Raw genomic sequence first — 27896 nt, forward strand, 5'->3', positions numbered from 1 at the left:
TATTCAGAAAAGTGATTAATCAGTATGTGTTTTACAGTGGATGATTGAAAAACGTGTGCATTCTGTAACCCCCAACCTGACTGCTACATCCTTCATCTCACACTGGTTTCATTTGAAAAAGTGGTTCATTATCTGGAGTACAGATCCTGAACCGTGTGACAGGATTTTAAGGAGAGTTAACAGACTGAAACTGTCCTGAAAACAAACGCTCCTTCAATCTTTTGCTTCTGAACTCATCTCACCACAGACAGTGTACTGGGGTTTCCACAGCAAGGTAACACGGGCGTGGATCAGTAAAGAGGGATTCATGCACAGCTTAGAGGCGTATGCTGAAATGAAAATGAGGAAAAGAGTGAGTGGATTTTGATGTGCACAAGCGTTTGAATGAACACGGCCAGTCGCTCTCCTCATATGCGCAGTCGCTGATTCCGCTCACTACTGACCTCACTCCGACAGTCCGCATTGTTTGCAGTCGCCTTCTTCATAAGTGGGCGGTTGTTATCAGGTAAGAATATTCGAAATAACATTTTCCTCACCTAGGTCTATTATAAACATGTTTATTAATGCAATGCGTGTGTAAAGCATCATTTTCTAATCGACAAGCGTGATGAATTCTGTGGATAACGCACGCATTTGGGTTTCAAACCTGATGAGTTTTGCCATTTTTTATTACAGAAAAAGCCTGCATGAATAAAAGGAAGGGTGTCTGTTGATTTTACATCGCATTTGAGCTATATGAAGTCTCTACCAATGCATTCTGCCCACAGTCATCCATAAACAGGCTGTATGAAATGATATCGACATGATGGCTGAACAATGGTTGCTGTAAAATGAAAATCTATGTGAGCTTTAGGTGAGGAATATCTATCGATGCTCGCATTCGAGTGTGCTGTAGGAGTGTAAGAACCAACATGCTGTTGTCTTGTGGAAGATAAGCGTAAGGTGTGTCATCTCAATGCGGGTTTTGCTTCTGCTTTCCATTGAGAAAAGCAAGGTGCGTTCAGCTCTAATGGTAATAAAGACGAAATTGCGAGTGGTTCGGCTCTTATTGCGCAGCAAGGCAGCGGTCAAGATTGCTTTGTGCATTTTGCAGTAATTAATACTAGACTACAACATAGTTTTTTTTTTTTTTTTTTTTTTTTTTTTTTTTTTTTCAATGGGAGTATATGACCAGGCACTTGCTTTCAGGGGTATTCACACAAGTAGATATTTCTGCAGATATGACCTAGTTCCACTCATCACATATTTAGTCATTCTGCTTGTTTGCGGGTGGAGTTTTGGAATGGATTTCTCTGTATCGATCCGCTGCAATTTTATGTCAGAGAAAAATATTTAATGTGCAGTAAAACTCAAACGGAAATTGATGAAGGCGTGGATTCTCGGAGTAAAACGCCAGTTTTAATAATACTGCCGTGGTTTCATGAGATATCAGTTATTTGGCTGCTGTTGATAATAGATGTAAGGCGTTTTCAGTTATTTACTCACAAAATAACCTTTATGCTTGTACATTTCAGAAAAAAACAGAAATGATCTTGTATGTTGCTGTAGAGCAATGATGTGGAAAGACACTGAGAAAAGGCTATTAAAAATGAATGTGTAGCTATAGATTTGTATTTATTGATTGACTGATTGTTTGCATACAGACTGTATAAGCTACTTAAAGAGCAGACCCAGTACAGTTTGGGCTTTCTGGCTTTTTGCTGTACTGTGTAATGTAACGGTTCTGTCCTTGTGCTCCTGATTTGTTATATGTATTTGGGACACTTGGGACTTCTCCATTGCCCCAGAGCCCAGGTCCCATATCTGGTGAGCCTGGAAAGTCCATATAACAAAACAAAATGAACCAATTTTGGTATTTGGCCAACATGTAAGTGAAGTATGCTGACACTTTTATACTCTAGCTTTTAAATATTTTTTATTGTGTTGGCAGATATACACTGTATAGTAATACACTGAGTAAGAAAATGAAAAACGTTACACCGCAAAAGGTTTCATTGAATATATTTGCAGGAACATAGACTATATTGGCGCCAATAGCGTTGTTAGTGCGTTGACACATTGCACTGCGGGCGACCTGAGTTCGAATCCCGGCTCGTGGACCTTTCCAGATCACACCCCGTTCTCTCTCTCCCACTTTGCTTCAAACTACACTGTCTTATCTTAATAAAGGCATTAAATAAAAGACATGTACACTATGCTCTTGAAGTTTTCCATGCCAACAGAGCGTGCAAATGTGAAGTTGTTTGTATAGAGTTTGAAGAGTTGAAATTATATCTCTGGCAATATAATCTACATGATATATTGTACATACTACGTGATCTTATGTGTTCTTATTCATATCTGAATAGACCTCTAAGTAATAATTCAAAGATTAATTTCTCCATGTACATGTGAAAATTGATTAAAGCTTTAGTTTTTGACATTTATCAGCATCCAGTAATATAATAACCAAACAATTCATAAACCTAAACTAAAATATATAGAGTTTATTAAAAATTAGCAATGACTGTATACACATACTGTACTGTATTTCCTATCTCTGGATAGGTTAATTAAATTAATGTGTTTTGTGTGTGTGTTTATATCGACAGTGTTTGAATTTGCTGCCTGCAATTCATTTTTAGAAAATAGATAAGCCTAGATAAGCCTTATGCACTAAGAAGTGCTGTTTCTGCCAGACAAATGTGCTTTCAGCACAAACAGCGTCTCAAATAGTTCCTGGATTTCTGACAGACATGAGAATCTGTGGATAATATTACAGTAATAGAAACTCAATATTCACCACTGTACAGTGGCATGAATAACTGTTTATTTTTTTATGCTGTTGTAGTATTTGTTCTCATCCTTAGTTATTTATTAATCATCATAGAGTGTATTTTTGTATGTTTGTAACTGTTACAGTGTCAAATGTGTCTTGTGTCCACAAACTGACACTTTGAATAGATATACCAGATTTTGTAAAAATCTCTCATTGTGTTCAAGAGTTATTGCCATTTAATAAAAGTTGCCACACCCACTATGAAGAGTTTCAAAACACTCAGAAGACGATTAGAAGACGTCAGACATTTACACAAGATATGGCTATGACCTGATGTGAATCCAAAACAAGTCAAGAGTAATGGTTAGCATGACCAGCCCACCTAATTATCATAAAAGAGAAAGAAATGTACAAATAAATACAAAAATAAATACTAAATTTTGAAATAAATAAATAAGGGAAATTTTTAACATGGAAATAAATACATCAGAGAACAAATAAATATAAATAAATGTTAAAAAATAATAATAATACAAAAATAATTTAATGACTAAATTTAATAAAAACAAAAATCATTGTATTTGTCTTATCAAGTCATATGTTCCTTAATTTATTTTCCTTGTATTTATGTATCTTTAATTCCTGTTTGGGCCTCCATAGAACACTAAACTAAACGTTTTATTTATAGCAATTGATCTTGATGAAACAAAGTTGTTCAGAGTGAGTAGGTCTATCATGTTACATAAATTACTTGTGAATTACTTGTGGTACAGATTTGAGTTACAGCCGTTTCATTGTAGTGCCCTCTATTGATGGTTTGAAGTAGGTCAATCCTACCAATGTTAAACCTGTAGTCTGCACATCAAGAAGAGACATCCACGACCTGAACTTTACAGTGTCCCCATGCAGTGTTCTTAAGAATGGAATTATTATGATTGCTATATTTGAAAGTTCTAAACGGAGTGATATGTGTCATTTCGTAATATTAGATATCAGTTTATGTAATCCATAATCAGGATAGGACAACACTATAGCTATAACAATATCATGCACTTTGTACAACCATCTATAAACAATGCAGGCCTAAAAGAATACATGCATTTCATATTTTTCTTTGTTTTTAAAAGTCATTTTATTGAATTTATTTTAAAACACACACAAAAAAATATTTGACTTTTTTTTAAGAGATGCTAATTTTCAACCTTTTAAATATACACTATGTTTTGTCTCTAGTGGTTAAAAAAATAAAACTGCAAGACAATGACGTGATGTGCAGCAAATGGCATGGGCTATTTATGCGATTTTCCACTAAATCCCTCCCGGCACCTCTAAAATATAAGTCATAATTATAGGTGTAATCAATGTATATTTGGGGAAAGACATGGCTTGGAAGATGTATTTTTTTGCATTCTCATTAATATAGCTATAGTTACATAGTGTAACTTTAAATGACAAACAATTCCCAGTTAATGTCACTTTGGGTTGTTAATTTATTTTTAGTTCTTGATTAGTTCATTATTTGTTATTCACTGTTATTTATTTTTGCTTCACAGTTTCCAGTGATTTCACAATGACAGACGCGGTGATGGGCACAAAAGGTGTCCACGTGCAGTCTGGACCGTGTCTTGGTGCTGAGCTGACTGATGAGGAGAAAGAGATCATCAACAGCGTCATCGCCCGGGCCGAAAAAATGGAAGCAATGGAGCAAGAGAGGATTGGGTAGGAGAGAAAATATGGATGGTTATTGATTGTCATCGCCACTTTGTAATGACTTATGTATTACAGTTAAATAGAGCATGCATTTGCATTTGAATATTTTCAATTTGAGCAGTTCAGTGTTCATCATTTGAGGCCAGCCTGAGAAAAATCTAAGGTTTAATATATTTGATGAATGAAAGAAACAATTAGTTACCATTAATTAGTTTTTGGCGGCTGCACTGATCCTTAAATAGTCTTTCATATCATTTAATGATTCTGGTTCTAAATTTGCCTGACAAGATTTTTTGGTTTATGAGCTATCATTACGCTAAATGACTTTTTCCGGTAAATAATAATGCAGTAGTTTTTCTTTAATTAAATGTTGCATTATTGTGAATATTTTGAAATGATGATCATTAGCAACAGCAAAGACATGCAACTTTTTTTGCTTATGTTTACTAACAGTGTCAATATAAGTGACCAATATGTGCTCTCCGTTTTATGACAGACGTCTGGTGAATCGTCTGGACAACATGAAAAAAGCCGTCTGTGGGGACGGAGTGTCACGCTGCCTTTTATGTGGAGAGCAGCTGGGTACAGGAGGTGACAGATCAGTGGTTTGTGAGGACTGTAAAAAGGTGAGAAACTAGTCTACATTAAAAATGAACCAAAATAATCTCAGTAGCCAAGTTTCCATTCAGGTTTTTGCAATGTTTTGTTATCAACAAAGAGAATATGCGTAAAAATGTGCAACTTTACAAAATTTGCTGTCTCTGGTCTGTTTCCATCCAACTAGCTTTTTACAGATAAAATGGTGTGCATGATGACGTCATTCCAAAAAATTAATTGTTGCATAAAATTTGGTGTGTAGAAAAAAAAAAAATCACCCTTGAGCTGTTTCCATACATAATTTCACCTATTGCGCAAATTACATAGGCTAGTAGCCTGTTCTTCCTCCATTCGAAACACTTTATTATATAGGCTATTATTTAATTTTAAAGGCTTACATAAAATTATTTTTATTAACAAGTGTCATGAGGTTTTTTTTTGTACTTAGGCCTATAGACTATTTATATACTTGAGCATCAAGCAATATTCATAAAGAGGTGCAGTTGTATTATTATTATTTTTCTGATTAAATTTTATTAGACTGTATTGGAAATAGCAATGTTCATTCAGTTATTTTATTTCTCTTAACCAACAACCCACGGTCGTTATACCGTTAAATTACAATTAAATTATGTGGCTGTAACCCATTAAAAATACTTACATTTATTTTCTGGGCATTAATGTTATACACGCAAAAAGCAGCACAACAGAACGTGAGAATTCACATCATGGTCACATCACGCACCTGCAGCGCTTCTGCGAACACAGAATTTATATACGCAGAATTTTGTTTCATTTTTGTGAAGTGCTCTTCATAAAGCACATCATGTTTGTTTCCTTTATTTTACAAAAGCACAATGTTTTTTTTTTTTTTTAAATAGTTTCAAATAATGTCTTACTCTTATGACCACAAAAGGAGTAAGTTGTTTCCACTTTTATAGAGAGGGGAAAAAAAAAAAAAAAAAAAAAAAATCAATAACAGAACAAAACAAAAATGAAAATATAAGCTAACAAGCCAAAACAAACTAATGAAAATTTTTTACTTTTTGTACAAAATGAATACATTTTAACTCGCAACATACTAAAGGAACATGAAATTAAGATATGCATGTTTGAAAGGTAACTTGTCGTTTTCTTACCATATATAAAATAATTTTAGATACAATTTAATAATATAAATATGACTTTATGTGCTTTTGAACTACAGAGAAACATTGCTGTAACGTGAGCAACACCATGAACACAGTGTCACGCTGTACGTCGTCGTGGTGTGCGTGGGAATAAGCTGGAGGAGAGCAGAGATCCCAACAGGTGTAGTTTTATTAAGTAATCCAAAAGTGAACATAAAACAAACGCAGGAAAACGGCAGGAAACCAGACACAGCATAGACATTAAACTGAATGACAATATAATCACCGACAAAACCAAGTGGAACAAACAAACCTTAAATATACAAAAACAGGGGAGTGGTCACAAACGAGATAATGAGGGGAAGTACAAATATGGGCACGACTGAACCAATTGAACAAAACCTAAGGGGGGAAAACCAGGACTAAACCAAAAACACAAGAAACACAAGGGAAAAACACTAGGAAAACCAAGACAAAACAGAACACAATCCTGACATTACCCCCCCCTCTTACAAGGCGCGCCTCGCGCCGTAACACACACTGGGGTGGGAGGGTGGGCGCTCTGGAGGCCGGTAGGCAGGGACACAGGAGACACCGGATATAGGGACGGCCTCCAGGGCGGATCAGGGAGCTCAGGGGGCCATGGCCGAGCACACAGTTCATTTGGGCATGGCGGGTCTGGGGATTCAGGGAGCCATGGCCAAGCCGACTCAGGAGGGCGCGCAGGAGGGCGCGCAGACGGAGGAGCCGACTCAGGAGGGCGCGCAGGAGGGCGCGCAGACGGAGGAGCCGACTCAGGAGGGCGCGCTGGCGGAGGAGCCAACTCAGGAGGGCGCGCAGGAGGGCGCGCTGGCGGATGAGCCGACTCAGGAGGGCGCGCAGGAGGGCGAGCCGGCGCTGGAGGGCGCGCTGGACAGAGTTCCGGCTCTGGAGGGCCTGCTGGAGCCTTCCCGGGCAGCGCGGGCAACTGCGTCACAGCCTGGGACCTGGGGAGAGCAGGGATAGAGGAGGTGGACAGAAGAGAGGGAGAAGCAGAGAGTTTATGGTTTAACGCCGCCCCCATAGGAGGCTCTACAGCCGGAGCTGACACCTCTGGGGGCATGGGCGCGGCTTCTCTAGTGGAAGAGGCTTCGAGAGCGGACTTGAGACCAGACGGGATCTCAGTGGCGAACTTGTGCGCAGACGAGACCTCTATAGCCGACTTGTGAGCTGACGTGACCTCGGGAGCTGACTTGTGAACAGCAGTGACTTCAGGAGCTGACTTGTGAACAGACGTGAGCTCTTGAGTAGGTTCGTGAACTGACGTGACATCAGGAGCACAGTGGGCAGCCCACACACACCAAATGGCAACCGCCATTAAGGGAAGAGCAGTAGCGGGTGGCAGGGTCTCTTTGCTGACCATCATGATCGTAGGGGACGAGACATAGCGAGGCTCTGGGCAGTCAGACGAGACGTGATTTGGCTCATGAAGAACAGCTGTAGTTTGACCTGGCTTGTGAAGATCTGTAGTGACTTGACTTGGCTTAACTGGGATAGTTGTGAGTTGACTTGACCTTGCTGGAGCAGCTGCGGCTTGACGTGATTCAGGAGGTGTTGTAGAGTCTTGACTAGACTTAGCAGGGTTGGCAGCCGCCGCTTGACTAGACTCGGGGAACACAGCCGCCGCTTGACTAGACTCGGGGAACACAGCCGCCGCTTGACTTGACTCGGGGAACACAGCCGCCGCTTGACTTGACTCGGGGAACACAGCCGCCGCTTGACTTGACTCGGGGAACACAGCCGCCGCTTGACTTGACTCAGCCGCTTGACTTGACTCAGCCGCTTGACTTGACTCAGCCGCTTGACTTGACTCAGCCGCTTGACTTGACTCAGCCGCTTGACTTGACTCAGCCGCTTGACTTGACTCAGCCGCTTGACTTGACTCAGCCGCTTGACTTGACTCAGCCGCTTGACTTGACTCAGCCGCTTGACTTGACTCAGCCGCTTGACTTGACTCTGCGAGAACGGCAGCTGTGACGTAACTTGGCAGGGCAGGAACAGCAGTAGTGATGTGACTAAACTCTTCTGGAACAGTGGTTGTGACGTGACTTAACTGAGTCTTCGGAAATGGGGCTGTGTTTCAGCTTGAGTCGGGTAGTGAAGTAGTGTCTTGACTTGGCTCAGAAAGTGACTTGGTGTCTTGATTTGGCTCAAAGCGTGCGGCCGCTTGAGGGCGCTCTGGCGGCGCGGTCGCTTGAGAGCGCTCTGGCGGGACTGTGAGCTCGGGTGCGGCGGCCATCTTGGCTGGGGGCTTAGGAACGGCGGCCATCTTGGCCGGGGGCTCAGGAATGGATTCCATCTTACGTGTAGACTCTAGCGTGGCGGCCATCTTGCGTGCTGATTCGGGCGTGACTGTCATCTTGCGGACAGACTCTGGCGTGGCGGCCTTCTTGCGAGCAGACTCTGGCGTGGCGGCAGCCATCTTGCGTGCAGACTCTGGCGTGGCGGCAGCCATCTTGCGTGCAGACTCTGGCGTGGCGGCAGCCATCTTGCGTACGGACCGTAGTGGTGGGTCCAGCACACTGGCCATCAAGGTTGGCCGTGACCTCGGAGGGCTGGCCGCGATCTCCGGACTGACGATGAGAGAGGAGGAATAACGAACAGGAGGAAGCGCAGGAAGACCAGAGGGAGCGGGCCGGTTGGGACGGCATGTGGAGGAAGCTGGCTGGTGGTGAGCTGGAGCGGCAACGTGTTCTCTAATGGGGGAAAGATCGGAATCTTTCACATCAACGTAGAAATTGGAATGACTAAGGGTGAGGACATGGTTGATAAATTCAGCAACCGGTTTGTAACGATCCTCATAGGGTATGGAACTTAGCAACTGGGAATCATTTAGCCCCATTAGAAAACACGTATTAACCATGGCATCGCTCCAACTCACCAGATGACAAACATCCAAAAATTCCTCCACATAGCGCTCCAACGGCCTCAATCCCCGCCGAATGTTCATAATCCTCTCCTCGGCGTTCATGTTGTTGTCCGGGTCTGTGATTCTGTCACGCTGTACGTCGTCGTGGTGTGCGTGGGAATAAGCTGGAGGAGAGCGGAGATCCCAACAGGTGTAGTTTTATTAAGTAATCCAAAAGTGAACATAAAACAAACGCAGGAAAACGGCAGGAAACCAGACACAGCATAGACATTAAACTGAATGACAATATAATCACCGACAAAACCAAGTGGAACAAACAAACCTTAAATATACAAAAACAGGGGAGTGGTCACAAACGAGATAATGAGGGGAAGTACAAATATGGGCACGACTGAACCAATTGAACAAAACCTAAGGGGGGAAAACCAGGACTAAACCAAAAACACAAGAAACACAAGGGAAAAACACTAGGAAAACCAAGACAAAACAGAACACAATCCTGACACACGGACACTGCCTATAGGCTAATTTTGTCATGTGACACCACATTTATCTGCGTTAAAGCCCCTTTTTTTTATAAAAAAGTGTTTCCTAACTAATTTTTGGCACTTTTGAACTATCAATATAGAATTTATGCGCTAAAGTTAAATGGAAAAAGACTGTGTCGACACATGAGAAATTTTATGGATAAATGGCATTTCCATCAGCTATATCGGTAAAAATTTTAAAGCGCTAAAATGTTTTTCTAAAAAAATCCTTGGATGGAAACCTGGCTAATGAGATCTTATATTTAGATCAGGGATGCTCAAATCTAGCCCACAAAATTAGCCCGAACCCTAATCAAACACACCTGAGCATGCTAATCAATGTCTTCAGGATCACTAGAAAATCACAGGGAGGTGAGTTTGATCAGGGTTGGAGCTAAACTCTGCAGCACATTGGATTTAAGGAACCTGGATTAGATCATTTGAATTCTTACGAGATGCTATACATTTTATACATGCAGCAAAGTCATGAATAAATAACTAATAGAGCGTTGATTCAGAAACATGAAAGCACATTTTGAATCGTCAGCGCTATTCGTCCTGCTACTGCATGAAAGTGTCACAGCTGTTTCGTTCATTTTGCTCTCTATTTACAGTATAATACTGTTTTTAAATGAGCTGATTTCAACTGCGTCCTGTTATTCCCTTCAGAACATGTGCACCAAGTGTGGAGTGCAGACGAACGCTCGTCCGCGGTCTGTGTGGCTCTGCAAGATCTGCAGTGAGCAGAGAGAGGTGGGGGAATAACAAGTATCGTAAGGAAGTGATCTGAAGTCTAACTGTCTGTAAATGTTGATTTTATATTTTGCCATTAAAGGTATGGAAGCGATCTGGAGCCTGGTTCTTCAAAGGTCTCCCTAAGCAGTTCTTACCCTCACCTATGCCTGTTTCCAGACCCAGAGATCCCAGTCCTCAGCATAGCCCTGCAGCAGCTCCAGTGGCTATGCAATCTCAAGCACCGGTCGCAGGTGAGCTGGACAAACTGTGATTCATCTGTGATCCATCTACAGGTGCATCTCAAAAATGTATTGTAACTTATTTAAAAAAAATGAAACTTTCATATTTTCTAGATTCATTACATGTAAAGTAAAACATTTCAAAAGTTTTTTTTTTTTGTTTTCATTTTGATGATTAGGGCGTACAGCTCATGAAAGTCAAAAATCCAGTATCTTAAAATATAAGAAAATTTACATTTGAGTTTTATTAAATGACCATCCCTACAGTATATCTCTGGGTATCTCTTGTTCTTTGAAACCACACTAATGGGAAAGACTGCTGACTTGGCAATGGTCCAGACGACAATCATTGACACCCTCCACAAAGAAAGTAAGTCACAGAAGGTCATTACTGAAAGGGGTGGCTGTTAACAGAGTGCTGTATCAAAGCATATTAAATGAAAAGTTGACTGGAAGGAAGAAATTGGGTAGGCAAAGGTACACAAGCAACAGGGATGACCGCAAGCTTGAGAATACTGTCAAGCAAAGCCGAATCAAACACTTGGGAGAGCTTCACAAGGAGTAGAATGAAGCCAGAGTTAGCGCATCAAGAGTCACCACGCTCAGACGTCTTCAGGAAAAGGGCTACCAAGCCACTTCTGAAACAGAAACAACGTCAGAAGTATTTTACCTGGGCTAAGGAGAAAAAGAACTGGACTGTTGCTTAGTGGTCCAAAGTCCTCTTTTCAGATAAAAGTAAATTTTGCATTTCATGTTGAAATCATGGTCCCAGAGTCTGGAGGGAGACTGGAGAGGCACAGAATCCAAGCTGCTTGAAGTCCAGTGTGAGGTTTCTGAAGTCAGTGATGATCTGGGGTGCTGTGACATCTGCTGGTGTCAATGCAGTCATCTACCAGGAGATTTTGGAGCAATTTATGCTTCCATCTGCTGACAAGCTTTATGGAGATGCTGATTTCCATGCCACACTTCACTGATGCTGTAATTTGTGCTGCCAACCAAGTAATGCGTGCATAAATGAACATACTTTAAAGAAACTAAACTTTTCTGTTTTGCAAATCCGCTTTCTGATTGATCTTAGGAAATATTCTAATATTTTAAGATACTGTAAGCTCTAATCATCAAAATTAAAACAAAAAAAACTTTAATATAAAAACATAAAATATAAAATAAAAACTTTACATATTTTACTTTACACATAATGAATCTAGAATATATGAAAGTTTCTGTTTTTGAAATAAATTAAAAACAAAAAATGAACTTTTTCAGGATATTCTAATTTTTTGAGATGCACCTGTATTGGTTACTGACACATGTTGCAACACCAGATAAATTAAAAGAACAGTTCACCCAAAACGAAAATTTGCTGAAAATGTGCTCACCCTCAGGCCATCCAAGATGTAGATGAGTTTGTTTTATCATCAGATTTGGAAAAATGTGGCATTACATCTGTTGCTCACCAATGGATCCTCTGCAGTGAATGGGTGCCGTCAGAATGAGAGTCCAAACAACTGAAAAAAACATCACAATAATCCACAAGTAATCCACACCACTCCATCAATTTGTCATGATCGGGGCTGTGGGTCTTCCCTCAGCCTCTCGAGGTCGCTGTTCCCCTTGCACTGCACTCCCCTGATTGTTCACGTCTGTCTTGTCATTTGCACTGATTACACTCACAGCTGTTCACACTCTGGACTATTGTATAAGAACTCTCACTTCTCACTCCTGTTCAGGTCTGCATTGTCTATGGTCTTCGTGTGTGTTTCGGTTCGGTTTGGTTTTGTTCTGTGTTTCCAGTTTTGTTGTGCCGTGTTGGCCTTTTGGTTTATGTTTATTTGTGTTTTGTTTTATTAAATTATTCTTTCCCTGCATTTTGGACCCTGACCCCTTTTCTCTAGTACATCCAACGTGACAGAATGCAGACCTCAAAGATGGGTCCAGCGGGGAGGAATTTTTTCCGGGAGGCGGCGTCCCCCGTTTAGCGGCGGCGAGCGCCCGCTTGGGGCGGCGACCACCCGCTCTGTTCCAGATACGGCGGGGATGTCTTTTGGCGGCGTCGGCCGCTCGTTTTGAGTTTATCTACGCCTGTCTGGCGGGGATGGACACCTGTAGGGCCGAGGCTGCGCAGATGCGGCCCTGCTTTCTGGCGGGGGCGGAGACGCTCTTCCGCGGGCAGGCGGCGGCATCCGCTATCTCCGTTCCTGACGCGGCGGCGACCGCTATCTCCGTTCCTGACGCGGCGGCGACCGCTCTCTCCGTTCCTGACGCGGCGGCGACCGCTCTCTCCGTTCCTGACGCGGCGGCGACCGCTCTCTCCGTTCCTGACGCGGCGGCGACCGCTCTCTCCGTTCCTGACGCGGCGGCGACCGCGCTCTCTGTCCCTGACGCGGCGGCGACCGCTCTCTCTGTTCCTGACGCGGCGGCGACCGCTCTCTCTGTTCCTGACGCGGCGGCGACCGCTCTCTCTGTTCCTGACGCGGCGGCGACCGCTCTCTCTGTCCCTGACGCGGCGGCGACCGCTCTCTCTGTCCCTGACGCGGCGGCGACCGCTCTCTCCGTTCCTGACGCGGCGGCGACCGCTCTCTCCGTTCCGGACGCGGCGGCGGCCGCTATCTCCGTTCCGACGCGCGGCGGCGACCGCTCTCTCCGTTCCGGACGCGGCGGCCCGCTCTCCCGTTCCGGACGCGGCGGCGACCGCTCTCTCCGTTCCGGACGCGGCGGCGACCGCTATCTCCTGTCCGGACGCGGCGGCGACCGCGCTCTCTGTTCCTGACGCGGCGGCGACCGCTATCTCCTGTCCGGACGCGGCGGCGACCGCTCTCTCTGTTCCTGACGCGGCGGCGACCGCGCTCTCTGTTCCTGACGCGGCGGCGACCGCTCTCTCTGTTCCTGACGCGGCGGCGACCGCTATCTCTGTTCCAGACGCGGCGGTGACCGCTATCTCTGTTCCGGACGCGGCGGCGACCGCTATCTCCCTGTCCGGACGCGGCGGCGACCGCGCTCTCTGTTCCTGACGCGGCGGCGACCGCTATCTCCTGTCCGGACGCGGCGGCGACCGCTCTCTCTGTTCCTGACGCGGCGGTGACCGCGCTCTCTGTTCCGGACGCGGCCCTCACCGCTCTCTCTGTTCCGGACGCGGCGGCGACCGCTCTCTCTGTTCCGGACGCGGCGGTGACCGCTCTCTCTGTTCCGGACGCGGCGGCGACCGCTATCTCCTGTCCGGACGCGGCGGCGACCGCGCTCTCTGTTCCGGACGCGGCGGTGACCGCTTTCTCTGTTCCTGACGCGGCGGTGACCGCGCTCTCTGTTCCGGACGCGGCCCTCACCGTGCCTTCTGTTCCGGACGCGGCGGCGACCGCGCTCTCTGTTCCTGACACGGCGGTGACCGCTTTCTCTGTTCCTGACGCGGCGGTGACCGCGCTCTCTGTTCCGGACGCGGCCCTCACCGTGCCTTCTGTTCCGGGCGCGGCGGTGGCCGCTCTCTCTGTTCCTGACACGGCGGTGGCTGCGCTGCACGGGCCTGGCCCGCCGTCCCTCCCCCTGAGTTGCCTTCCTCCGTACCTCCTCCCTCCAGACTTTGGGAACGTCTGGAAGCCGTTCCGTAGGGAGGGGGTACTGTCATGATCGGGGCTGTGGGTCTTCCCTCAGCCTCTCGAGGTCGCTGTTCCCCTTGCACTGCACTCCCCTGATTGTTCACGTCTGTCTTGTCATTTGCACTGATTACACTCACAGCTGTTCACACTCTGGACTATTGTATAAGAACTCTCACTTCTCACTCCTGTTCAGGTCTGCATTGTCTATGGTCTTCGTGTGTGTTTCGGTTCGGTTTGGTTTTGTTCTGTGTTTCCAGTTTTGTTGTGCCGTGTTGGCCTTTTGGTTTATGTTTATTTGTGTTTTGTTTTATTAAATTATTCTTTCCCTGCATTTTGGACCCTGACCCCTTTTCTCTAGTACATCCAACGTGACACAATTAGCATCTAGTGAAGCCAAAAGCTGCATGTTTGTAAGAAACAAATCCATCATTAAGATATTTTAAAATTTTTAATCATTTTTTAATCAGGCCAAAGTATGAGTTCATAATGCTTCCTCCATTGAAAAACTCCATCTGCTGTTGTCTCTCACATCAAAATCCACCCATATATTTGTTTAGAGCTGTTTTGGACTTTAAACATGCTAGATCTGTGCAGATTTCTCTTCGTCCAGACAACTTTTTCACTGGAAAAAGCAATTTTATGAATAGATGACTCTTATTTTAGCTCGAAGCAATGGTGTGAAGTTAAAATATAAATAAAGCTAAATTTCCATTTTTAGGTGAACTCTTAATTTGTCACACTAAGCTAGGACAGTAATGCCACCAAAATTAATTAAAATTAATTTTTTTTTTTTTTTTTACAGTTATAATATATGATGCAGGGATTATCATATGTTTTCCTGACTCTTAGCAAAAATGCAAATGTGACATTTTATGCAACAGTTAGATATAAAAGATACTCAGCAATAATAGGACTTGACTAATGATGCTGAAAATTCAGTGTTGCATCCCTGGAATAAGTTACATTTTAGCATATATACAAATAGATAATGCTTATTTTAAATAGCAATAATAATTCACAATATTATTGTTTTTACTGTATTTTTGATCAAATAATTGCAGCCTTGGTGAGCAAAAGAGACATCTTTAAAAACATTTAAAAAATCCTAATTATTTAAAACTTATGACTGGTAGTTTATTTGCATAATTGTGTATGTTTGTTGTTTAAGCTCCAGAGCCAACAGTGGATCCACCAATCGCCCAAAAACCACCTGTGGCTCCCAAACCTGCCCACCTAACTCACAGTTACTCAGAGGCGGATGGAGATGCAGGAAGCTCCCAGAATACTCCAGTGATGATGAAAAAGACGGTGAATGTCCATGCAGCCAGACCAGTCCCATCAGGCACATTTCAGCCAGGTAACAAACATGCACAAAACAAAAAAAAAAAAAAAGTATTATTTCTTTATAGTATTGCAAAAGAATGTGCCTCAAGCATACAAGTCTCATTTCATTTTGTGCAAGTCTCTTCAGTGGTCTTTTTTTTTAAAATTATTATTATATTATACGCAACTACAGTTTCTTAAAACTATGTGTTTAAGATTTGACGCACACTATAAATTAATTAAGAAACTGCAATGTAAAGACATTTTTTTTGTCCCTACTAGCTGCTCAGGAGCCAGAGAGAGGAGCCTATCAGTCCATTAGCACTGCGTCTCATATGCAGGAAAGAGCCCATCTCGCAGAGAGAGAGGAGCAGAAACCTGCTGTCGGCCCTCGACCCGTCCAGCATCAGGCAGCTCCGTCAATGGACGACGAGGAGGAGGCCAACAGCTATGACTCCGATGAAGCAAGTAAGCAGCTTCTCATCGACTTGTTCTTATTTGTGTCTGGAAGAAGCATGTTTAAACGTTATGATAAATAAAATAATCATCATTGTGAGAATTGCTTTCCATTTTTTCATTATTGGCCTTGTGGGATTTTGTTATAATAAGTTGTTAAGTACAATAATCAGTACTATACAGTTAACTTATAGGTCACATTGATCAGTAAGGATGTGTAGTTCCCAAAAATAGTTAAGAAGAGTTTAGAGTTAATGCAGAATTTGTTGATCAAAGTTCTAACTTAAATGTAACTTTGTTGCTTGGATAAGACATTGTGCAAGTCATGTGAGAAAATGTCACAGCACTATTTTTGTTTTACATTTGTTTTTATATTTAGATATGTATTTTCTTTTTTAAAAATTTTGTATTTATGCATTTATTTAATTTTGTTTTGCATTTCTTTATGTATATATTTCTTTATATTTCTTTGTATATTTAATTATACAGTTCCTTATTTTATTTTCATTTCTTATATATTCTATATTTACTCATTTTTTATTTTTGCAGAATCAGACTATTCCCTTAAACTGTGCTGTTTATACCATATTAAAAATATAATTTGTTGTGTGGTTGATTATAAAAAATATGTGTAGTTAAAAGATTTTCACCATGTTATAACTTTTGGACTTGGAAAAACAACTTGTCTTAACACCATTAAATGATGCTGTTGCATTAACCTTTGAATACATGATGTGTGAGTGGGTGTGTGTGTGGAGACTTAAACCTGAATGTACACAGACCCACGGGGACCTAAATTGAGGTCCTCATGGGGAAACAAGCTTATAAATCATACAGAATGAGTTTTTTATTTTTTATTTTTTGGAAAATGTAAAAATGCATCAAGTTTTCTATGAGGGGTAGGTTTAGGGTAGAGTGACAGAAAATATGGTTTGTACAGTATAAAAACCATTACACCTAAGGAGAGTCCCCACAAGGATAGCAAACCAGACAGCACTGTGTGTGTGCACGTTCAGTTAAATGAAGTGCAACAGGGAGCAGCAACATAATTATTTATAGCACACACTGAAATGTAGACCTGAGAAATTAGATTCTCCTACTCATGCATTCAAACATAATGAAATGCTTGTGTCTAATGCAATATATTGCTTTTGTTTCAGCAACTCTGGGATCACTGGAGTTCACTTTACTGTATGACCAAGGGAACAGCAGCCTTCACTGCAGCATTGTTAGAGCAAAGGTATCTTCAGTGTTTTCATATACTAATATTAAAAGTCAAAGTCTTGCACACAGACAAAAATAACTTCATTGATTCTTTCGTATGCATTTATTTTGCAGTTCATTTAATTTAGCATATTTGTACCCGAATACTACTTTTAGTTTCCAAAACGGAACCCAAGTCCTGAGTTTAAATTACAGTATTCAATATTCAATATTCAATATTTCATTCAGTCTTTCTTATGCATTTAAGAGTCTAAATTTCTTCACAGGCCATAAATTAAATGTGTATAATTGTGCCTAATCTTAAATAAGCAAAAAATTAAATGATACATTATTAATATTGGACTGTGCTTGATTTGTGTTGTGACAGAAATTTAAGTTATTGCAATATTTTCTTGTAGGGTTTGAAGCCGATGGATTCGAATGGACTGGCAGATCCTTATGTTAAGCTTCATCTGTTACCAGGTGCAAGCAAGGTGAGATAGTGGGCCATTTAGTGTGATATTGGACCTATGAGGTGGGCATTCTCAAATATGAATAACGTTGAATGATAGCTATAATGTTTTACTGTTGTAATGTTTTAATGTTGTACAAAACATTGTAAATCTATGTTTTCATTTTTAAATTATTTAATGCACATTTATAACACTATATTTTGTGTTTTATTACCATTGCATTAAATGACCAGAAGACTGGTTAATGCTGATGTGCAAGCATTTCAAATACAACGACTGAGGGAGTAATGGCAAATTTAACATCTTTCTCTCTTCCAACCAATGTAATAAATATCTCAATATTTTTGGATTTGGAAAAGTCATGGAAATGCTGTCAGATTTTTTTCATTTCCTATTAGGCAAATGGGGAAAGATTTCATACTTCTTAATGATTCTATTCACCAACATACAAGTTCTACCAATTATGGTGACTTTTGTGGAAATGTGAAAAGGGTCCAAATAGATCTTTTTTTGGTTACACTTTATTTTGATAGTCCACTTTAGACATTCTACTAACTATAAGTAACTTTGCACCTAAATGTCAACTAATTCTCATTAATTTGCAACTACATGTCTACTAACTCTCAGAGCAGACTGTTAGGTTAGGTCAGGGGTGGCGAACGTCGGTCCTGGAGAGTTTTGCTTCAACCCTAATCAAACACACCTGAACAAGCTAATCAAGGTTCAGGGTTAGTAGAATAAGTTGACATATACTTGCGAAGTTCAAAAGAGTGTTAGAAAATATTAAGCAGACAGTCTACTAATACTCTTATAACTAGTTGACATGCAGTTGCAAAGTTACTTACTGTTAGTAGAATGTCTAAAGTGGACCATCAAAATAAAGTGTTACCATTAGTTTTACAGTCTCATGAAGGGAGATAAATTTTCCTGTGTCATCATCACAGTAATGAACACACATGGCTAAACATGGAAGGTTTTGTTCTAAGTAAGAGATTATAAACCAAAACTGGTCCAGTCCAACCAGTCTCGTCCCTGATAATGATTAAAGCCACACCAAAAAAGCACAATTCGTAAAAACTCGCTGATTATTTGTTATATTTTATATAACATTCATATATTATTTATATTATATTATATTCTGACATTTAAGCTGCAGGGTTTGTACGGTCATGAAAAACCTAAAAAATATCATGGAATTTTAAAACAGCAATTTCCATGCCTTGAAAAGTTTTGAAAAAAATAAATAAACCCAGAAAGTTTTGGAAAAGTCATTGAAAGTTACAAATGTCTGTCTAGGCTAATAGAACTATATTTAATCAAGTCCTGAATTTCGGTGCGGGATTGTGCATGTTGCATGGTTGGCATAAAATAAATTAAGGAAAATTCCTACACACATTTATTCAATGTAACATGTAGGTTAGATGAGTAAATAAATCCACACAGACTGTCAGGTTAAATCAGTCATTTGAAAACCGTGTGAGTGATTGAGCTGTACCGCATCTCTCTTTCACTCTTTCAAAGTGACTTCACATTGGCACATTTTGTCTGCAAGAGCTGCTTCACGCTGTGATACGCTGAAGACTTTCGGGACAGCTGACAGAACTGTCACTTGCCTAATCGGGTCATTGTTGCATCCTTACAAAAATGTATCATTTGCACATCTTTTCAAGTCTTTTTAAGGCATTCAGTACTCGTGTGCTCCAGAGACAGTTTACTGTGCACTCACAGTCACAGCGTGTGCATAAAAAGCCATTTTGCGAGTATCACATTAAGTTTTTTTTCGCAGCTTGATGTCACATTGGCCATTCTGGCAGATATCCTTGTAAACACAGTCGTTTTGTCTTAAGTGAATGTAAACAGTTGAGAAAGAAAAGGCATGTGTATTAGTGTATCAGTGTCTTGTGACAGCAGCATCATAAAGCTGTGCCGTCTGCCGTGTTAATGTAATCAAACAACAAAAGACAGAAAATCACCCACTGCTCTTTGACTGAACTTTGAACTGAACTTTGGTAACTTTAATCTGTTTTTAATTTGCAGTTTATTTAATTTTTCATTTTTGTACCCGAATACTACTTTTAGACTGAAACAGTTTACAAAACAGAATCCAGGTCCTGAGTTTAGTCAGTAGAGTAACGTCAGGTGCAGTTACATCTTGTACTTATTAATAAAACAAATAGAAAGCAAACAAGTAGCATTAATAGTCATTAATTTTAGTTAACATATGCTATGATAAATTTTAACATTTTTATTCTTATTGTAAGATAATGGAACATTAGGTCATGAATACTGTCTCAAAAGCTTTATAGTATATAGTGGCACTTTGTGTGGAAGCCCATTTCTGCCACAGGATAAAATAATAAATAAGGTAATTGCAACTTTTTATCTCACAATATCTCACTTATCTGACATTTTTCTCAGAATTACGTGATTTACCTTTGCAATTGTGAGTTATGAAGTCAGAATTGCGAGATACAAACTTCTAATTATCAGATCAAGTGTCAGAATTATGACTTTTTTGCCTCAGCAGACTTTGTAACTTTATAACTGAGAAGTCGTCGGAATTATGAGATAAAACTTATTTTTCATCCCGTGGTGGGAACGGGCTTCCATAGTTTTGAAACCACTTATCGTAATTAGTTAACTAAAAATCAACTTTCAGTAACCTTCTTGGGACGGGCCTCAATTATGCACAAGTTATATTTTTTATAGCTTGTTTTATTCTGGTCAAGCATTGATGGTAAAACAAAAAACATCTTTTCTGTCAATGCAGTCAACTAAACTGCGCACCAAGACCCTACGCAACACTCGAAACCCAAACTGGAATGAGACACTGGTGTACCACGGGCTGACAGATGAGGACATGCAGCGCAAGACGCTCAGGTTTCAGTCTGATTCAGTACAATCATCATCATCGGAAAATTGTTCCCACAGCTAAAATATTATAGATTAATTTGATAGTATAACACTAGTGAAGCTTTACTACCTCTGTTTACTAGTTAACAGTGTTATTTTAGTATTGTTTATATAATAATTTATTAATATTTCAAATTAGATTTTATTTTAAATTTATTTTAACTTTAGTTTAGCACAGATTTTGTGCTTTTGTCATTTTATTTCTATTTAGCTTTTAGTTTTAATTTTATTACTTTCTTAAGCTTGTGTTATTTCAGTTAGTTGCCAAGGCATCGTTTGTAATTTTTAAGTATTTAAGTTTGTTTTTTGTCTAATATTTATATTTGATTTTATTTCAGCTTTACGTAAATTCCAGAAAGCTTTAGCTTTAGTTAACAACAACAACACTGCCAGTTAATTAGCTAATCATAGACTACAGAAACTATTGAAAATTATATGTTTTATGTATTGAACATCCAGTAATCATGAATGCATATTTAAACTTTTAAGGGATTTTGTTTGTGCAGAATATCTGTCTGTGATGAAGACAAGTTTGGTCACAATGAGTTCATTGGAGAAACCAGAGTTGCGCTGAAAAAACTCAAGTTCAACCAGAAGAAAAACTTTAATGTGTGTCTAGAGAGAGTTGTCCAGGTGAGTATTTTATACGCACATACACCACACAGAGATTTTGACAAACCTCTCTGAATTCACTGAATATATATTCCTTTCAAATATGTAAGGAAAAAATGTTGCCTCTATCTTTCTTCAGACAAAAAGAACATCAACTGCAGGAGGTGCACGAGGAATCACCCTCTATGAGGATGAGGTGAATATTCAAAATCATATTTATAAGCGTATATCAAAATATTAACATCACCTAATAATGCATTTGCATTAGGATTATGATTGAGGTCACGTAGACTTACAGCACCTGTAATGCACCCATGGCTGCATTATAATTTGCATTATTCTATATATGATATAACCATACAGGCTAATTATATACCCTTGTGAAAAAGAAGTAAACTTAAAGGAGAAAATTTACAGATAATGTACTCACCCCCTTGTCATCCAAGATGTCTTTCTTTCTTCAGCTGTAAAGAAATTATGTTTTTTGAGGAAAAGATTTCAGCATTTTTCTCCGTATAATGGACTGATATGGTGCCCCGAGTTTGAACTTCCAAAATGCAGTTTAAATGCGGCTTCAAACGATCCCAAATGCGGTTGTAAACATCCCAGCCGAGGAGGAAGGGTCTTATCTAGCGAAGCGATTGGTTATCTTCATAAAAATAATACAGTTTATATATTTTTTAATCTCAAACACTCGTCTTGTCTTCGCTGCCTGAGCTCTGTGTATTCTGGCTCAAGACAGTTAGGGTATGTCGAAAAAATCCAATCGTATTTTCTCCCTCAACTTCAAAAATCATTTCAAAATCATCCTACATCGCTGCAGAAGTATTGACCCAGCCTTTGCAAAGTGAACATGCAAAGAAGATCAAACACCCTTAACAAAAAAGGTAAAACAGTGATATAGGATGATTTTGAAGTTGAGGGAGAACATGAGATGAGAGTTTTTCGACATACCCTAACTGTCATGAACCGGAACAAAAACAGTTCAGGGACAGTGAGACGTGACGAGTGTTTGACATTAAAAAGTATATAAATTGTATTATTTTTATGAAAATAACCAATCATTTTGCTAGATAAGACCCTTCTTCCTCAGCTGGGATCGTTTACAACTGCATTTGTGATCGTTTGAAGCTGCATTTAAACTGCATTTTGGAAGTTCAAAATCGGGGCACCATATCAGTCCATTATATGGAGAAAAATGCTGAAATATTTTCCTCAAAAAACATAATTTCTTTACGGCTGAAGAAAGAAAAACATGAACATCTTGGATGACAAGGGGGTGAGTACATTATCTGCAAATCTTTGTTCTGGAAATGGACTTCTCCTTCTTCTCCTTTAACTACTCTTTTAAAAGTCATCATCATTCATACTGCTTTGTTTTTGTGAACAGACTGGGAAGGACGGCGCCGAGCTGGAAGAGAGAGGACGTATCCTGATATCCCTCATGTACAACAGTCAGCAGAGCCGTCTCATTGTAGGTGTTGTACGCTGTGTTCACTTAGCAGCAATGGATGCGAATGGGTATTCTGATCCTTTTGTCAAAATGTAAGTTTTTGTCTGTCAAACTCAACATTTATATAATTACATTTATTGTATGCTTAGGAAACACTTACATAATTTAAAGCGATAGCTCACACAAATTTTCTGAAAATGGGCTCACCCTCAGACCATCCAAGATGTAGATAAGTTTGTTTTTTCATCAGATTTGGAGAAATGTAGCATTACATCACTTGCTCACAAATGGATCTTCTGCAGTGAATGGGTGCCGTCAGAATGAGAGTCCAAACAGCTGATGAAAACAATAATCCACAAGTAATTCACACTGGAGTAGTCCGTCAGTTAACATCTTGAGAAGACAAAAGTTGCATAATTGTAAAAAAACAAATTTATCAAGTTATCATTTGTCACTTTTGACTAAAATCTGAAATAGTAATATATGAAACATACTTGAAAACATCTTGAATGACTTGACGATGAGTACATTTTCAGCAAATTTTCAGTTTTGCCTGAACTATTCCTTGAAGTCAACAACTCTAAATTATTAACAAACAATATGAATATTTGAAATAGTTTTTAATGAATCATTAGTTACTTAAAAGCATTGTTTTTTTCTCGACTGGAGATTAGATTCTTGTTTTTAAAAATATGTACAATTCAAATCTAAATCTGTTTTAAAAAGTACTAAAAAGAAAAACAAATGCTTGACAATGTCATTATTTCAATGAAGTACAATGTCTGATTATTTCTATGAATATAGATGTCTGAAGCCTGATATGGGGAAGAAAGCGAAGAACAAGACGCAGATCAAGAAAAAGACACTCAATCCTGAGTTTAATGAGGTATGTTGTAAATTTGTAATGCTGACACATATTTGTTGATTAATTTCTCAAATAGTTGTTTATTTGTAGGTGTGTACAGGGATACCGAGACATGCAAACACAAACAGCTTGACTGAACAAGAGTTTGACCAGGTTATTCATGCACAACTACTAATTATTTAAGTTCAGGAGCAGGATCCCATTCTAAGTACCTCGCTCAATACATCCGAGATCTTCTAACTGTGATAATTAATATTGTTTTGCAAACATATTTGCAGATTTGATTAAGACCTCTGGAACTTTCTAAGATCAAAGGTTGTTGCATGATTTTCAATTATTTTCAATATTTCTACCATTTAAACAGGCTTCATGTTTTAGAAAATGAGCTTTCAATGTAATGAGCAATTGTAATGACCACTTCGACCAAAGTCGAAAATGGGTTAGCTGCTTGATGGCATAAATTATGTAAATGTGTTGTTAAGTTGATCAAATATTAACTTAAAATCTCATTTTACTGTAAATAAGTGTGCAACTCCGCTGCAATGCTGATGTTTCTTTCCACTTCTAATCTCTTTCCTGTAGCTGTGTTTAAATAATCTGGTCCAAAAGTGTAGCAACGTGAATCCTTGTTATTTTGTATCTTTTTATCAAGTTTCTTAGATTATTCTTGCTTTGCCATGTGAACTGTTGTTTTGCAGGAATTCAGCTATGAAATTAAGCATGCAGAGCTGGCCAAAAAGACTCTTGACATCTCAGTATGGGACTATGACATAGGCAAATGCAATGATTATATAGGTATTTACTTTTATATTGTAATATATATAATTATACGTCATTTTATCTAGCCTGAATCCATGTTTACACCTTGTTTAAACATCTGTCTCCACTAATTTGATCACATCTAGTCAGATAAGACACACTGCTGTTTACACCCAAATGCATGTATATGTATGAACTTCTCCAAATATCTCAATTTTTCTTTCAAAGCCAAAAGTTTTATAATAGTGGTTAGTGGATGACTGACAGAAGTAGGCAGTCCCTTGTGACAGAGCGCTGCAGTGATGATATATTTTTGTAGGCCAACCCAGAAGTTTGCATCACCTTGTTCCCTCAACAAAAGCCCAACAGAATTCTTTGACTGACTTTAAGATTACTGCAGAAAACAAGCTCTGGGACCAACAAAAGTTTACGATTCTTACATGTTTGGTCTGCACAACACAAAATGTTATCAGTTTTGAACCTTAAATACAATCGATAGAATTAGAAAGCTAAATGTAGACTATAAACAAACTACTGCTAAATATTCCAGACAACATCTGTAGTCCCATTTAGCCAGTTATTACCAACCGCCTTTTACAACACAAGTAAAAACTTATATAACACAAGGTGGTACTGCTTATGTATTTTATGTCATAGAATATAATGTGAAAATATCTTGAGCTTACGTTACCAGACTTTATTTCTGGAATTTAATCAGAAACCCATTAAAAAAATCCATTGACTTCAGGACGATGGAACTGGAAGTGTTAAAATGCTCATTCTAGGTTTTGCCCTACAAAAATGTGTCATCCCTGCAGCACTCAATTTTCTGCTTATCAAAGGTGCATTTATTTAATTAAAAGTACAGAAGAAACAGTAATGTTGTGAAAATTATTGCAATTTAAAATAGTGGTTGTCTATTTTAATGTTTTCTAAAATAGAATTTATTTCTGTGATGCAAAGATGAATTTTCATCAGCCATTGTTCCAGTCTTCAGTGTCATATGATCCTTGAGAAATCATTCTAATATGCTGATTTATTATCAGTATTAAGGCTGTTGTGGTGCTTACAAAAAACTTTTCTAAAAATATCATTCTATCAATATGTTTTCAACAAGTCCTTACTATCACTTTTTATCAATCTATTACATCCTGCTGAATAATAAAGTATTAATTTCTTTCAAAGAAAGAAATAAGGAAAAAATGACTGACCCGAGACCTTGAATGATAGTGTATATTCTTACAAAAGATTTCTAATTTTTTTTTAAATGCTGCTCTTTTTAATGTTTTATATATCAAAGAAACTAGAAAAACATATCATCAGTTCCAAAAAAATATTAAGTATCACAACAGTTTCAACACTGATAAAAAATTAGCATATTAGAATGTTTTCTGAAAGATTGTGTGACACTGAATACTGGAGAAATTATGCTGAAAATTCAGCTTTGCATTACAGGAATAAATTGTATTTTAAAGTATATTCAAATAGAAACCCACTATTTTAAATTGCAATAATATTTCACAATATTACTGTTTCTTCTGTATTTTTAATCAAATAAATGCAGCCTTGATAAGAAAAACAGACTTCCTTAATAAAAAACATTAAAAATCGTACTGATCCCAAACTTTTGAACGTCAGTGTACGTTACGGCATTTTCTCTCATTTTTTGGAAAGAAATAATGTAGTCAAAACATCTGAAAGTGTGGGTTTTCAAGAAAATTGACCTTTGCAGGCTTCTCATAAATACTAGTACCATGCATTGTGCACATTATTTTTTGACAAACAAAATTCTACTTTAAGCTGTCGTAAATTTGTTGCCGTAAATTTGCTTTGATGCACATTTGTTTTCATTGTCTCTTATACCAAAAATCAGTTATTATTATTTTAGGGTGTTCTGGTTACACTGTAAAATTTACATTTAAGTACTGAGTAATATTAATTAATAACATGTACCTACAATGTGGTTAAAGTTAGGATTAGGGTTTGATATGGGGTTACTTGCATGTAATTATGCACCAATTATTGTTATTACAATAGTAAGTACATGTAACATGTAACAGGGACACCTTAAAATAAAGTGTTATCGTCTATTTAAAAATAACAGTGAAGAATCACAAACTGTTGTTCCATTATTATCCCTTAGCAGAGTTTGACTCATTTAGCAATGTCCAAGTGTATTTTTTTTTAAAAGATATTGATATCAGGTGTAAACATGGTCTAGATTGTCATTATGCTTCAAACCAACCATATTTTCATCACTGAGTTTCATTTTATTCCTCTGCTCATAATGTTTTAGTAAAATGTTTTAATACAACTACTATTTCACAATCAGGAGGCTGTCAGCTGGGTATCACTGCCAAAGGTGAGCGTTTGAAGCACTGGTACGAATGCCTCAAGAACAAAGACAAGAAGATTGAGCGCTGGCATACTCTGCTCAACGAGAATCATGTCTCCAGTGATTAAGCTCTTTAAGCGTTCTGCATGCCTTTAACACGTCCTTAAGTTGTACTCGGCCCAGTTTGCGACTCCATTCCCCTCCACTAACTGCATATCTTGGGCTATACCGATCTCGCTCTTGTCCGGCTGACACATGATATGCTTTCAAGAAACAAAATGTGATGTCTGGAGCTCTTCTGTTCACTGTGACCTACACGAACGTCGATAGGTTAGCACTGAAGTGTAAAAGAACTGCACAATTAGGTCATGTTCTCCAATCTGGCCATAGTAGCATTGTGTTTTAAGTTATAGTTTAAGAACAACTGTAGAAACTCAAAATATTTATCTTGTTGTGGGAATGCGTTAATATCACGTCTCTTAGCAATCTGTCTTATTAAGAAGCATTATGAAGGTCTTTCTCCTTAAAAAAAAAAAAAAAGAGGCCGATACAGAATGTACAAGCCCTAATTTAAGCAGTTTTAACCAGTCTAAGAATGTTTACAGGCCATATAGAATGTCAGGTTAAATTACTTATTATTATATTTAGTGACTTGTTTAAACACCTTCAGTCAGTGTTATTTTAGATTCACTGACATACTATTATATTTTTGTTAATATCTGTGAATTAGATTTTATTTTTGTATTTTAAATTATTTTACATTTTAATTTTAGTTACAATTTTGTGGCATTTTTCTTATTTCTTATATAGTTTTTATACATTTTAGTTTTAGTTTTAGTTTTTTTTTTTTTTTTGGTTTCAGTTATTTTAGGACTACAAGTTAAACTAAAAGAAAATGAGAAATCTTACTGAATTAATAGTTTTATTTTGTTTAGTGAATTAAAGTGAATTAAAAGTACTTTTTTTTTTACAAGTGACATTTTTTTTAATGGTTTTAGTTTTAGTTAGCTATAATAACCCTGACATGAGGTCAAAAAAAAAAAAAGAAAAAAAAAGGGTAGTTATATCAAACAAATAGGCAAGCAACATGTAGGGATGTTTACACAGCACAGATAAGACTAAATCCAAAGAATGTCCAAACTAGAACATTTTAAATCATTATTTGTTCAGCAAAGATGTATTTAGACTTAGGTTAGGTATAGTCTTCTAATCTAATGAATATGATTTTATAACACATTGCTTGGTACGTCTGGTTTACAACAACACTACTATATGTAAGCACACTATTCCACTAAACCCTTCAAACATGC

General features: G+C 39.0%; 1 protein-coding gene across 1 annotated transcript; it reads left to right on the plus strand.

The window, feature by feature from the left end:
- Window positions 1–311: 311 nt before the first annotated feature.
- On the plus strand, window positions 312–27413 carry rph3ab (rabphilin 3A homolog (mouse), b). The gene is made up of 16 exons (XM_051115568.1): window positions 312–505; window positions 4312–4477; window positions 4965–5094; window positions 10300–10383; window positions 10466–10616; window positions 15363–15551; window positions 15800–15985; window positions 17134–17213; window positions 17596–17670; window positions 20420–20529; window positions 21069–21195; window positions 21314–21370; window positions 22565–22719; window positions 23432–23513; window positions 24191–24287; window positions 26584–27413. The coding sequence occupies exons 2-16, from the start codon at window positions 4329–4331 to the stop codon at window positions 26712–26714; spliced, it is 1803 nt and encodes a 600-aa protein (XP_050971525.1). The 5' UTR covers window positions 312–505; window positions 4312–4328; the 3' UTR covers window positions 26715–27413.
- Window positions 27414–27896: the final 483 nt, after the last annotated feature.

This window comes from Labeo rohita, chromosome 7, assembly GCF_022985175.1.
Source record: "Labeo rohita strain BAU-BD-2019 chromosome 7, IGBB_LRoh.1.0, whole genome shotgun sequence".
NCBI lineage: Eukaryota > Metazoa > Chordata > Actinopteri > Cypriniformes > Cyprinidae > Labeo > Labeo rohita.